Source organism: Erythrolamprus reginae, chromosome Z (assembly GCF_031021105.1).
Source record: "Erythrolamprus reginae isolate rEryReg1 chromosome Z, rEryReg1.hap1, whole genome shotgun sequence".
Lineage (NCBI taxonomy): Eukaryota > Metazoa > Chordata > Lepidosauria > Squamata > Dipsadidae > Erythrolamprus > Erythrolamprus reginae.
This window is the reverse complement of record NC_091963.1, coordinates 60,037,330-60,049,606: the sequence shown is the minus strand read 5'-3', so window position 1 is coordinate 60,049,606 and position 12,277 is coordinate 60,037,330. Positions and strand designations below refer to the sequence as shown.

At 39.4% G+C, this 12,277-nt stretch overlaps 1 protein-coding gene across 3 annotated transcripts in view; it reads left to right on the top strand.

Annotated features, from left to right (window-relative positions):
- The window catches only part of CUL1 (cullin 1), a 128,922-nt gene that overhangs the window by 71,571 nt on the left and 45,074 nt on the right, over positions 1-12,277 (top strand). For all 3 annotated transcript variants that reach the window (XM_070766814.1, XM_070766813.1, XM_070766815.1), the window contains exons 9-13: positions 2,034-2,164; positions 9,764-9,871; positions 9,961-10,067; positions 11,034-11,082; positions 11,471-11,602. In XM_070766814.1, coding sequence (XP_070622915.1) covers positions 2,034-2,164; positions 9,764-9,871; positions 9,961-10,067; positions 11,034-11,082; positions 11,471-11,602 — 527 coding nt within the window. The remainder of the gene's footprint in view (positions 1-2,033; positions 2,165-9,763; positions 9,872-9,960; positions 10,068-11,033; positions 11,083-11,470; positions 11,603-12,277) is intronic.

Here is a 12,277-nt window from a genome sequence, read left to right as displayed (position 1 = left end):
TCGGGAGGCTTCTGGGAAGCCCCGCCGCCCGGCTGTCACCTTTTAAAACAGCCGCGCGGCTTCCCAGCAGTCTCCGAACGCCGGTTTGTAACTCGAAAAAAGTTCGTAAGAAGAGGCAAAATTTTTCTGAACCCCGGGTTCGTATCACGAGTTGTTCGTAAGACGGGTTTGTATCTTGAGGTACCACTGTACTTGATAAAATAGAAAAATGTAGGTTAGCATCACCACCAGATGGATTCGTAACTGGCTGATCAACTGCACTCAACATATCGTCCTCAATAGAACTGCATCTACATTAGTATGCAGTGGAGTACCCCAAGATTCTCTTCAACATCTTAAGAAATGATTTGCACAAAGGGATATATGGGGAACTCTTCAAATTGCAGGTGACACCAAGCTAGCAGGAATAGCCCACACTCCAGAAGATATGCTTAAGTATAGAAGGATCTGTACTTTACATTTAGGCAAGAAAAACAAAATGCACAGGTACAGTATATGTGGTACCTTACTCCAGTGATTTTCAACCTTTTTTGAGCCGCGGCACATTTTTTAAATTTACAAAACCATGGGGCACATTGAGGGGGGGGCGCCTAAAAAAAGTTTGGACAAAAAAATTCTCTCTTCCTCCCTTTCTCTCTATTTCTCTCTCCCTCTCTCTCCCTCTCTTTTTCTCTCTCTCCATCCCTCTTTCTTTCTCTCTTTCCTCTTTATTGCTCTCTTTCTCTCTCCCTCCCTACTTCCTTCTATGTCTTTCTCTCTCCCACCTTCCCTCCCTCTCTTTCTCTTGCTCTCTCTCTTGCTTTCTTTCTCTCTTGTTCTCTTTCTCTCTTGCTTTCTTTCTTTCTCTCTCTTTCTTTCTCTCTCTTGCTTGCTTTCTCTCTTGTTTTCTTTCTCTCTCTCTTGCTCTGAGCTTCGCGGCACACCTGACCATGTCTCGCGGCACACTAGTGTGCCACGACACACTGGTTGAAAAACACTGCCTTACTCAATAGTAAGTAATAATGGTGAGGGGAATTGGAGTCCTAGTGGACAATCACTTAAATATGAGCCAGCTGCAACTTCCAAAAAAGGTAACACAGTTCTAGGCTGCCCCGAGTCTGCAGAGAGGGGCAGCATACAAATCTAATAAATAAATAAATAAACAGAGGGATAGAATCAAGATCACATGAAGTGTTAATTCCACATTATAATGCCTTGGTGAAGCCACACTTGGAATACTGCATCCAGTTTTGGTTACCACAATGTAAAAAAAGATGTTGAGACTCTAGAAAAAGTGCAGAGAAGAACAACAAGATAATTAGGGGACTGGAGGCTAAAACATATAAAAAAGGTTGCTGGAAATGGGTATGTCTAGTCTGAGGAAAACAAGGGCTAGGGGTGACATGATAGCAGTGTTCCAATATCTCAGGGGTTGCCACAAAGAAGAGGGAATCAAGCTATTCTCCAAAGCTCTTGGAACAATGGATGAAAACTAAGACAAAGTAATAGGTGGAAACTAATCAAGGGGAGAAGCAATTTAGAATTAAGGATAAATTTCCTGACAGAACAATTAATCAGTGGAACAATTTGTTTTCAGAAGTTGTAAATGCTCCAATACTGGAAGTTTTAAATAAGACATTGGACAACCATTTGTCTGAAGTGATATAGGGTATCCTACCTAAGCAGGGGGTTGGACTAGAAGATCTCCAAGCTCCCTTCCAACTCTGTTTTCTATTCTGTTCTGTTCTATTCTGAAAACTATTAGCTGTGATCATTATTCCTCAAGTGTTTTATCATCAATGTTTTTTAAAATAAGTTTTTCATTTCTGTATTATCTCTTATTTTTATGTCACAGATTATAAAATACTGCTTAATAATTGAAATGAAGATGTTCTCTGTCATTTTGCTCCTCAAACACATTGTTTTAAATAAGTTGATCATTTTAGTATATTTCAGATCTTAATCTCTTCCTAACTCTTGGGTTAATAACTGAGATGGTGAGATAAAAATATTAATGCAAAGTAAAATAAACCTTGCTTCCTTTTTTCTCCCAGATTTAGGACGCATGTATAATCTTGTGTCTCGAATTCAGGATGGCCTTGGAGAACTGAAAAAACTTTTGGAAACTCATATTCATAATCAGGGTTTAGCTGCCATTGAAAAATGTGGAGAAGCTGCATTAAATGTGAGCATGTTTTAAATTCATGTTATATTTGTTAACTTGTTATTTCATCTAAAGTGTCATGTATATACATCATGATATCAAAAATTTAGGACTGTACATGTAACAGGCAAGAATGAATCATTCTTCATTCAAAATTGATGGCTACTTACAGTCTTCTTTCTATTAGATGATCGATGCTCTGCTATGAAAAATCTGTCAATGTGAACTTTTAAACAAGCACGTTCAAACTATTTCAGTAATTTTATTTTGTTCTTTTTGTAATTCAATTTTTTTGCTATCAAAAAACTTGAAAGGAACTTTCAGCTACATTGATTTATAGAGGCAGGACAATAATAATTGATTGGAAAGAATATTTGTAGCTCAGAATTGAATTGTGGGGTCCTTGATTCTTTCTGAAAACAGAAAGAGATTACTAAGAACTCTGCAATAATAATTGTAATAGGATTTTGGGGAATGAAATATAAAATTATTGCATATTTCAATTGAAAAAGATATTCTTGATTTTTTTCAAGATTATGTTACATTAGCAATAAACTATTTTCTTTTTTCCCTTGGAAGATTAAATAATAGAATAAATAAATAGTTCTTCTGTGTGCTGCTAAGGAGAGTCCAGGGAATGGATTAATTTCCTCAGTTGCCATGCCCCTGGGTCAGAAGAGAGTAGGGTTCTATTCAAACATTTTCTTGCTGCCCAAGAGTTCAGGGGGTTGGAGGGCCATCCTCAATTTGAAGCAGTTTAACATGTACGTAATATACAAGAGCTTCAAGATGTAATCCCTCAAGTCCAGCCTGAGTTGCATCAGACAAGGAGTTTGGCTCACATCAGTAGATCTCAAGGAGGCTTATCTCCACATGCCTATCCGCCAGTCATGCAGATGGTTCTTGAGGTTTTATTTCATAGGTTCTTACTTCCAATATTGGGCCCTGCCATTTGGCCTGTCATGAATACCCAGAACCTTAACCAAGCTCCTGGATGTGGTGGTGTCTCTCTGAGTGTTCACTTTACGTCTACAATGTTATCTGGATGATATAGTCATACAGTCACCTTCACTCTGTCGTGCACACGAGGACCACCTCCTCACTATTTGGACCTTGCAGGCACATGGTTTTTCAGTAAACTTTCCGAAGAGCCACCTCACACCCACTACCTTGCTCGTCCATCTTGAGACTATAATCAACACCAAGACTTGTGAAATTTACCTATCAGCGGACTGCCGGGCCAACATCATTTAGCTGGTGGAACTGGTGTGTCATCAATGCCAAGTGATCCTGGCACTGCTTTCCAAGTTGTTAGGGGATGTTTATTTCATGCGCAGATGTGGTGCTGTGGGCTGTATGCTCAAACTTTACAATGGAGGTTGTTTCTGTTTCAGCAAGCAAACATCAACCATTCAGCTGCACTGGTGTGGGTGCTGGAAGTGGTTCACTGTTAACTGTGTTGGTGGTAATCCCTGGCCACTCGAAATGGCTGTCTTTTCAAGGAGCCTGCCCAGCTGACTTTAACCACAGGTGCCAGTCTATTTGGGTGGGGTGCCCACACCCACTTCCTGGTGACCCAGGGACGCTGGCAACCATCGGACGTGGTCAACACTAACATCAACTTGTTGGAGCTGCAGGTGGTGTTCTTACCTCTGCAACATTTCAAGCAGCTGCTGACTATGCCCATTTCCTGGTCCTGATGAACAATGGACCTCGACTCCAATTGAATAACGGAGTCGACTGACATGACAACGAGTCAGTCGAGGTGACTGGGGACCGTACTTGTCCATCTGTCTGGGAAGAGTTTGATCTGGTGACACTTGATGAAGTGGACAAGGCCATTGGAGCTGTGAGTTCCGCCACCTGCTTACTGGATCTGTGTCCCTCCTGGCTGGTCTCCGCCAGCAGGGAGGTGACACGGAGCTGGGTCCAGGAGATTGTCAACATTTCTTTGGGGAGGGGGTCCTTTCCGGATCCCTACAAGGAGGCACTTGTGGGCCCCCTCTTCAAGAAGCCTTCCCTGGACCCAGCCATTCTTAACAACTATCGCCCAGTCTCCAACCTTCCCTTTATGGGGAAGGTTGTTGAGAAGGTGGTGGCGCTCCAACTCCAACGGTCCTTGGAAGAAGCCGATTATCTAGGCCCTCAGCAGTCAGGATTCAGGCCTGGCTTTAGCACGGAAACTGCTTCGGTTGCGTTGATGGATGATCTCTGGCGGGCCCGGGACAGGGGTTTATTCTCTGTCCTGGTGCTTCTTGACCTCTCAGCAGCTTTCGATACCATCGACCATGGTATCCTTCTGCGCCGGCTGGAGGAGCTGAGAGTGGGAGGCACTGTTCTGCAGTGGTTCTCCTCCTACCTCTCCGGTCGGTTGCAGTCGGTGTTAGTGGGGGGGTCAGAGGTTGATTTCGAGGTTACTCCCTTGTGGGGTACCTCAGGGGTCAGTCCTCTCCACCCTGCTATTCAATATCTACATGAAACCGTTGGGTGAGATCATCCAGAGGCATGGGGTGAGGTATCATCAGTACGCAGATGGTACCCAGTTGTACATCTCCACCCCATGTCCAGTCAATGAAGCAGTGGAAGTGATGTGCTGGTGCCTGGAGGCTGTTGGGGTCTGGATGGGTGTCAACAGACTCAAACTCAACCCGGACAAGACGGAGTGGCTGTGGGTCTTGCCTCCCAAGGGCAATTCCATCTGTCCGTCCATCACCCTGGGGGGGGGAATTATTGATCCCCTCAGAGAGGGTCCGCAATTTGGGCGTCCTCCTTGATCCACAGCTCACATTAGAGAACCATCTTTCAGCTGTGGCGAGGGGGACGTTTGTCCAGGTTTGCCTGGTGCACCAGTTGCGGCCCTATCTGGACCAGGACTCATTGCTCACAATCACTCATGCCCTCATCACCTCGAGATTTGACTACTGTAATGCTCTCTACATGGGGCTACCCTTGAAAAGTGTTCGGAAACTTCAGATCGTGCAGAATGCAGCTGCGAGAGCAATCATGGGCTTCCCCAGGTATGCCCATGTCACTCCAACACTCTGCAGTCTGCATTGGTTGCTGATCAATTTCCGGTCACAATTCAAAGTGTTGGTTATGACCTATAAAGCCCTTCAGGGCATCGGACCAGAATATCTCCGGGACTACCTTCTGCCGCACGAATCCCAGCGACCGATTAGGTCCCACAGAGTTGGCCTTCTTCGGGTCCCGTCAACTAAACAATGTCGTCTGGCCGGTCCCAGGGGAAGAGCCTTCTCTGTGGCGGCCCCGACCCTCTGGAACCAGCTCCCCCCGGAGATTAGAACTGCCCCCACCCTCCTTAACAAAGAGTGTATAGAAGGCAGCTAGAAAATAAACTACTATTAATAGATTATGGATAACCAAAATGATTAATAGTGATACTGGATTTTTTTTTTTACCAGAATGGGAAATATTTAATTACATTTTCAATCCTCAGATGATGATGTAAAGTATACATTGATTCTTATTTGTTATGGTGATGTTGTTGTTGTTGTTTTTGTTTTTTTTCCTTTTTTTTCTTTTTGTATTTTGTAAATGTATGTTTGTTTATTTTTTGTTATGTTTTTAAAAAATTTAAATAAAAACTATTTTAAAAAATATCAGCAAAATTGGCAGTTTGGGAAATATCAGGGAATTATCAGGGAATTTGTGAAAAAAATGGAATAAATCAGGGGGAAAACCCAAACTATTAAAACGTTTAAAAGTCAGAGGGAAAAATCATGTTAAAAAAAAAACAGATTGTGCTGCCTGGCAGAGTCAAGCAAAAATGAGCGTAACTGTGGCAACAAATTGCTTCCTCAGCTACTGATATATCTCCATGGCGTAGCCATTTGGTATGATGTCATCTATGACCCCACCTTAACTGGATCGCAAGTTACAGGGAAATGTCATGGAAACATCGGAATTTCAAAATTGCTTTCCCCCTGGATACCCTGAATAAAGCGCTATAATAAAATGAAAAAGAAAGTTATTGAGTTTAGACAGAAGAAAGGGAGATTTGACATAGGTTAATTGAATTCTTAATGTTTTATAATAGTCACTTTTTTGTTTTTGCTTTTCAACATATCGTAGGAGCAGTAGATACATCAATTTTGATAATTTTTATATATAATAAATGAAATATAGTAATGTGATTTGTTGAAACTGGACTAAGTAATGTTATTATATAAGTTTCGATTTTCAATTTAGTTTGCTAAGGAGTTTATAAACATGTTTGAGGTTAAGATTAAACGTCATGAAATATAGTAATAGGATGATGAAATATATTCAGGTAAATGGAGTAGATTGGATTAAGCAAATTGATTTTATAAATTTGATTATTTATTCCTTGTTTTGGTTTAATTTACTAGGAGAGATTTAATGAAATATAAATAATGGGATTACAATAAGTAAACATAAGGTTTTATTTGTTTAGATTTATTTGTTTTTTTTTAAATATTAGATAAAATACGATTTTATAATTTTTAGTATTTTGTGGAAAATGTTTAATGAGGGAAGGAAGCACTATGGCTTAGATTTTAACTTTTTTAAAAACATTGTTTTATTAAAGGGATATCAGTGCTGAATTTAATTAGAGGATAATTTTGACCTATCTGGATGACAAAATTAGAATGAATGGAGTATGAGGGTATGATTTGATACCAAAATTGAATAGATGGGATTTTAAAAATTGTATCTGCAATATATAAGATTTACTAATTCAAGACTATTTTATTGTAATAAGAAAAGAAGGTATATTATTTTTGTATGTTGTTATTTGGAGAAAAAAAAATTCAAGAAAAGAAGAGTTTGGCTCTTAACACGCTCTGCCGGCAGGTTGCGGCCTTATTAATGGTTCTTCGGCTCAACAACCAATGGTCCCTACCATCACACTATCAAGGAGCTTCTGAGAGGAGCTGCTAATTTGAGACCCCGGATTGTCCATAGATATCCTTCCTGGGATCTCTCGCTGATCCTGCATGCTTTCACATCTTTTTCCTTTGAGCCATTGAGGACAGTGTTGCTCTGGTTCTTGACATTAAAGACAGCCTTTTTGATCACCATTTTTTCAACAAATTTTCAGTCATTAAATTACAACAGTATTAAATCAATTTTGGGGTGTGTGTTTTTAATTATACAGTTTTACAACAAAGCCAGTTATGCCAGGGATATAATAGACTTTCCTTTACCAAAATTGTTACTCTTAGTGAACAGGAAAAACATTCATCTGACAGACTGAATTTGGATTCATACAATAGGTGAAGGTTGGCCTACATTTATTTATTTATTAGAGTTGAAAGGGACTTTGCAGGTCATCAAGTCCAATCTCCTGCTTAAGCAGGAAATCCTATATCACCCCAGCCAAATTGACAGTCCAATCTCCTCTTGAAAATGTCCAAAGTTGGGGAGTTCACAACCTCCACTGGCAGGCCGTTCCACTGGTTGATCGCTCTGACTGTCAGGAAGTTATTCCTTATTTCTAGGTTGAATCTCTCCTTGGTCAGCTTCCAACCGTTGTTCCTCGTCTGACCCTCTGGTGCCCTGGAAAACAGCATGAACCCCTCCTCTCTGTGGCAACCACTCAAATACCTGTAGACTGCTATCATGTCCCCCCCCTGGCCCTTCTTTTCTCTAGGCTATCCATGCCTAGTTCCAGCAATGGTTCTGGTTTCTACAACACTCCGTGGCCTGCATTGGCTGCCGATCAGTTTCTGGTCACAATTCAAAGTGTTGGTTATGACCTTTAAAGCCCTACATGGCATTGGACCAGAGTACCTCCGGAACCGCCTGCTACCGCACGAATCCCAGCGACCGATAAGGTCCCACAGAGTTAGCCTTCTCCGGGTCCTGTCAACTAAACAATGTTGTTTGGCGGGCCCCAGGGGAAGGGCCTTCTCTGTGGCGGCCCCGGCCCTCTGGAATCAACTCCCCCCGGAGATTAGAACTACCCCCACCCTCCTTGTCTTTCGCAAACTACTCAAAACCCACCTTTATCGCCAGGCATGGGGGACTTGAGACACCTTCCCCCAGGCTTTTATATTTTATGTTTGGTATGTATGTGTTGTTTGATTTTTAAATATGATAGGGGCGTACAAATCTAATAAATAATAATAATAATAATAATAATTATTATTATTATTATTTAATCTCTCTTCATAATTCTTGGTTTCTAGTCCCCTAATCATTTTGGTTGCTCTTCTCTGCATCTTCTCCAGAGTTTCTATGTCTCTTTTGAAGTGTGGTGTCCAGAACTGAATGCAGTATTCCAGATGTGGTCTGACCAGAGCGTTATAGAGTGGTATTAATAATTCTCTGGTCTTGGAGTGAATCTCCCTGTTGATACAGTTTAGGATTGTGTTGGCCTTTTTAGCCGCTGCTGCACATTGCTGGTTCGTATTTAGTTGATTATCCACCAAGACTCCGAGATCCCTTCACAGTCCTCCCAGACTGTATGCGTGTCTAGGGTTTTATATACCTAGGGGTTTTTTTACCTTCTCAACATTGGACATCATTTTGTTAGTTTGGGCCCACAGTGTTAATCTACGTAGGTCTTTCTGTATTTTGAGCCTATCCTCTAGGGTGTTGGCTATCCCTGGCAGCTTGGTGTCATCTGCAAATTTGATTAGTTCCCCCTCTGTTCCCTCATCTAGGTCATTGATGAAAATGTTGAATAGCACTGGGCCCAGGACAGAACCCTGTGGTACCCCACTGCCTACCTTCTTCCATGTGGGTTTGGAGCCGTTAAGGACAACTCGTTGGGTTCGGTTGGTTATCCATCTGCATGTGTTAAAGTCTACCCCGTTTTTTTCTAATTTGTGGATTAGGAGATTGTGATCTACTTTATCAAAAGCTTTGCTGAAGTCCAAGTATGTGAGGTCAACTACGTTGCGTTGGTCTACTGATTTGGTTATGATGTTGAAAAATGATATGAGATTGGTTTGACATGATTTGTTTCTGACAAACCCATGTTGGCTGTTGGATATTATCTTGTTTGTTTCTAGGTAGTGGCAAAGTTGTTTTTTGATTATTTTCTCCAGTATTTCTCCAGGTATTATTGTTTAAACAAATACAAATATGCCTATTCTGTATGTTTGTAATAAATGTTTGATTCCCAACATTTCAGGCTCAGGACCCCTATACATTCTTAAAATGGATTAAGGACCTCAAAGTGGCTTATGTGGGTTACATCTATCTCTATTACTATTTTGGAAATTAAAACTAAGAAATTGTAAATTAAATATTTGAGTTTGTGGAATCCCAGAATTTCAGGAATCTGAGACCAAATTTAATAACTACTGAAATGAGTTGTTAGAAATGGATAAATTGATTTCATGTGTTTTGATATAATAAATGTCTGGGCAAGATTTTGTGAAATGAGCATTTTATCCCATTAAGAACAGGTTATCTTGGTGGTACTATAATTATAACTATAAATAATCAGAAGCTTTTTAAAAAAAAAGAAATACACTGGTACTGGGTTCAATAAAACTGACTGCATAAAACGTTAATGCAGTCAAGCTTTCCTTTACATGTCAATTTAAATAGATGAAAATATTTCTCCCAAGTATGCAGTTGAAAGAAGTTAGGAAAGTTTATCATTGCTTTCTTTTTAATTTTTAGGATCCAAAAATGTATGTACAAACAGTATTGGATGTTCATAAGAAATACAATGCACTGGTGATGTCGGCTTTCAATAATGATGCTGGCTTTGTTGCGGCTCTAGACAAGGTATTATGTTTAAGTAGCATATGACTAGCATATGACTGATTTTGACTGATTTTGGAAATGTATGAACATTTCACTTATATATTTCACAGGCTTGTGGTCGCTTCATAAATAATAATGCAGTAACAAAAATGGCCCAATCATCTAGTAAATCTCCAGAGTTGTTGGCGCGGTATTGTGATTCTCTGCTAAAGAAAAGGTACATCTTTTGGAGGAAGTTGTATCCTCTGATTTCCTAGATTATTCCCCATTTCACTGATATCTCTCTTTTTAAACATTATTGCCTATCTTTATTTTTTTAAGTTGTCCTGGAAGCTACAGCTGTTATAAATTTTTTTAGACTAGATTTTAATTGCATTGGCTGCCAGCAGCATATTCTTTAGCTAAGTTCAGTGTCCTTGTGTTAGTAAAATGGTATTTAGCACAGAGCCTGCATCATTATGTATTAGGTTTTTCCTTGTTTACTTGTCCATTAGCCAAAGATTCTCCATGCAGTAAATTAAATTAGATGTTTCACTACTGATCAAGTACTGGGAACTAGGAATTCCTGTCTAGATTAGTGGCAGGATTATTAGCTTTCAGTTATCAAAAACTGAAAATTTCTTCAACCAGGGATCTTGTTGTGTTATACTTCCATATTTAGTGTGATAGCATCCTTACTGTTTTAAGTATTCTATTCAGCAATTATTTTTTTAATGAAAAACAAGTAAACTATAAATAGATAAATCAGTGGAATGTAATTTGCTGTTATGGGGCAATAAGCAGTTGTAAATTGTTTTATTTGTTTATTAAATTTTCATCCTTGCTTTATTACTTTACAAATAATTTAGGGCATCAAACATACATAATGCTCCTAAATAAACAAGCCTATGAGGTGAATTGGGCTAAAGAGTGACATGTCCCAATTCACCCAGCCAGCTTTCATTCTTAAGGAGAGACTAGAATCCAGTTTCCTGGTTTCTGTCTAGCACTTTAACCATTCATATCCATGAAAATCTACAAAAACACACACATACACATGTATGTATGTACTTTATGTATATACACACACACACACACACCCTAATGGATTAGACCACACGCGCGTGCACACACACACACACATATGGAGTTGAAATAATGAGCTTGCTGGATTATAACAGTTTTAATATCCTTTTGACTGCAGCTCAAAGAATCCAGAGGAAGCAGAACTTGAAGATACGCTTAACCAAGTGGTAAGTTATGTATTATGTATGCATGATTATGTATAATTTTTGGAAATTGATTTTCAATGATAACTGGAGATGGACTAAATAGGATAATGTGATTTGCTATGAATGCTTCTTGTTTCTATAATTAAAGCACTTATTTATATGTAATGGTTATATTGTCCATATTACTCTTAGTTGAGTAGGGTGGGAAGTATTCAGGTGGGAAGTACTTTTTTACAACATACTTAAAAATATGTAGTTACTTAAAGTATGTAGTTATTTTATGTAAAACAAAATATATAAATATTTTATAAAATATATAAAAATAATTACGTTTTGCTGAGATAAATATGAAGTTGGCTGTAAAAGTTTTGTTCTAAAAATAAACACTACAAATTAATGCTTCTTCTAGATGGTGGTCTTCAAATATATTGAAGACAAAGATGTGTTTCAAAAATTCTATGCCAAAATGCTGGCAAAGAGGCTGGTACACCAGAACAGTGCTAGTGATGATGCTGAAGCAAGTATGATCTCTAAATTGAAGGTGTTTCTCTCTTGTTTACATATCTTTTATTGCTTATATTTGCCAGAACTTCATGTATAATTATACTTATAAAGTATATAGGCATATATGTATTGATTGAAAATAACTAAAGAAATATGGCAACTAAATGAATATTATATTTAAAATGATTTTCTTTTGTTTATTACAGGTAATCCTCCAGATGCAACATTTCACTTAGTGATCATTTGAGGTTACAACATATCCCCCCCCCCCCCCGAACTTAAGCTCTATTCCAAAGTTATGAATGTTGCAGCACTACAATAGTCATTCACCCTTAGGATCACAGAGGCACTGAAACATTTCTCCCCCTTCCCCCACCAGGTCTCCACAAGTACTGGGCCTATGGAGAGACACCTTTGTGAAGATATAGCAAGCCTTTGGTTTCTTTGCCTGCTTCAGGTGTTCGGGGCCTTCTCAGAGAACAGAGGCCTAAAGAAGTGCGAGATCACACAAGATTAATAGTGTGAGATCTTGTGCTATTGATCTTGCATGATCTCATACAATTTAATCCTCTTTTCTCTGCATATTGAGGTCTGCAGCAAAAGGCTTTTCAAACAGAGGGAATTCTCAATTCTTTAGGACTTTCCTTCATTTGCCATTTCCTTGCCAAATCCTTCAGGGGTGAGAGATTACGTCTCTATAGGCTCTGGTTGT